Source organism: Loa loa (assembly GCF_000183805.2).
Source record: "Loa loa unplaced genomic scaffold supercont3.2233, whole genome shotgun sequence".
In the NCBI taxonomy this organism is placed as follows: Eukaryota; Metazoa; Nematoda; class Chromadorea; order Rhabditida; family Onchocercidae; genus Loa; species Loa loa.
Window position 1 is genome coordinate 1 of NW_018110412.1, and position 1435 is coordinate 1435.

Here is a 1435-nt window from a genome sequence, read left to right on the forward strand (position 1 = left end):
ATAATGATAACAATAATAATGATAATTTCCTTTAATGACCTTACATGGTAAGCAAAATATATGAGTTGCTTGCCTTAGAAACTTTTGATAACTTTAATTTGTTCAACGCCATATATCCCACAAATTGAGGTGATAAGTGGTAGTGAAAAAATTTTTCAGACGACGAAATTAGATTAAAATAAGCTGAAAACAGGGATGAAAATAACGATGTGAAAGTGTGAATGTAATTGATAAAAAAATGTGACAAAAAAGGGAAAAAAATTGTTACGAATCACCTATGCTACTCCATAAAAATGAAATTATCAATTTAATTATCCATCAATCTTTTCGAATCATCAATTAATGAATTATCAATTAATTGTCCATCAGTCTTTCCGAAGATAACTTAATTGGTTGCGTTCATTTAAAATTTCATTTGTACTTTCATAGCGCTATTAAACTAATATGAAAAATGCTATCCAGAAATTTCATGTGATACAATAAATTCTACAATCGTTTTTTTTTTTTTCATCTATTATAATGCAAACTTTAAACTTATCAGCAATAATGAAGCGATTACGAGAAAATAATATGGTTTTCAGGAAAGTCTTATCGGAATGCTTGTAGCTAATACAAATATCGTACCCGGCAGAATGATGAATTTGAAGAAATACTGTAGTGACAAACTGAGTGATAAACTGAGTGATAAATCTGAAGAAATATTGCAAGAAAAAGATGAAAAGCATACTTTCGCGACAAAATGGTTATTGAAATGATTGTCGATCATTGATAAAGGACTGGTTGAAATGATTTTGCAAATTGCCGATTGAACGAAATGATAAACGTAAATAATGAGTGGATGATGCTGACCGATTAGATCGCAGATAGGTGACATCTATTTATTAGGGTGATATACGGAATCATCAATGGGAATAAGTTGAGAATTACGAGAACATTTCAAAATTATTGAAAACCACAACTAATTAAGGGGAATTGAAATTTATTTGGTCAAAAAGTACAAACCATTAAGTATTTTAACTCAATTAAATCAAATTAAAATATTTCAAAGTTGCTTCTGATTGTATTTTCTTTTTAAAAAGAAAAATATTCTCTTTTCATCCCCTGATTCCTCTCTTTCCTTGAAAAAAACAAAAACAAAATACGCTCGAAATGTTTTATTAATAGTACTATTTTGCTTTACAGATTTATTATCTTGAGGGAGTTAAAGATTGACGATTGATTTATTATCTCAAGAAAGTTAAAGATTAATAGTTAAAGTTGAAGCTCCTAAGGTTAAAGTTCATTTGCAAATACAAGGAAGCATGAAATGATCAATAATAAGTAAGCTATTATATGCAATATTCGAACTATCGCAGATGAACCGAATGAATTCGAAATGACAAGGATTATAATTGAATTACAATTAGAAATGGAAAAAAGAGTTGTACAATTTTTT

General features: G+C 28.4%; 1 protein-coding gene across 1 annotated transcript; it reads left to right on the forward strand.

The window, feature by feature from the left end:
• Positions 1-581: 581 nt before the first annotated feature.
• Positions 582-755, forward strand: LOAG_15594 (hypothetical protein; the record flags this gene model as incomplete). The annotated part of the gene is made up of 1 exon (XM_003151083.1): positions 582-755. A coding segment is annotated over one exon (174 nt), but the record flags the coding sequence as incomplete, so codon positions are not given.
• Between the last annotated feature and the right edge of the window lie 680 nt (positions 756-1435).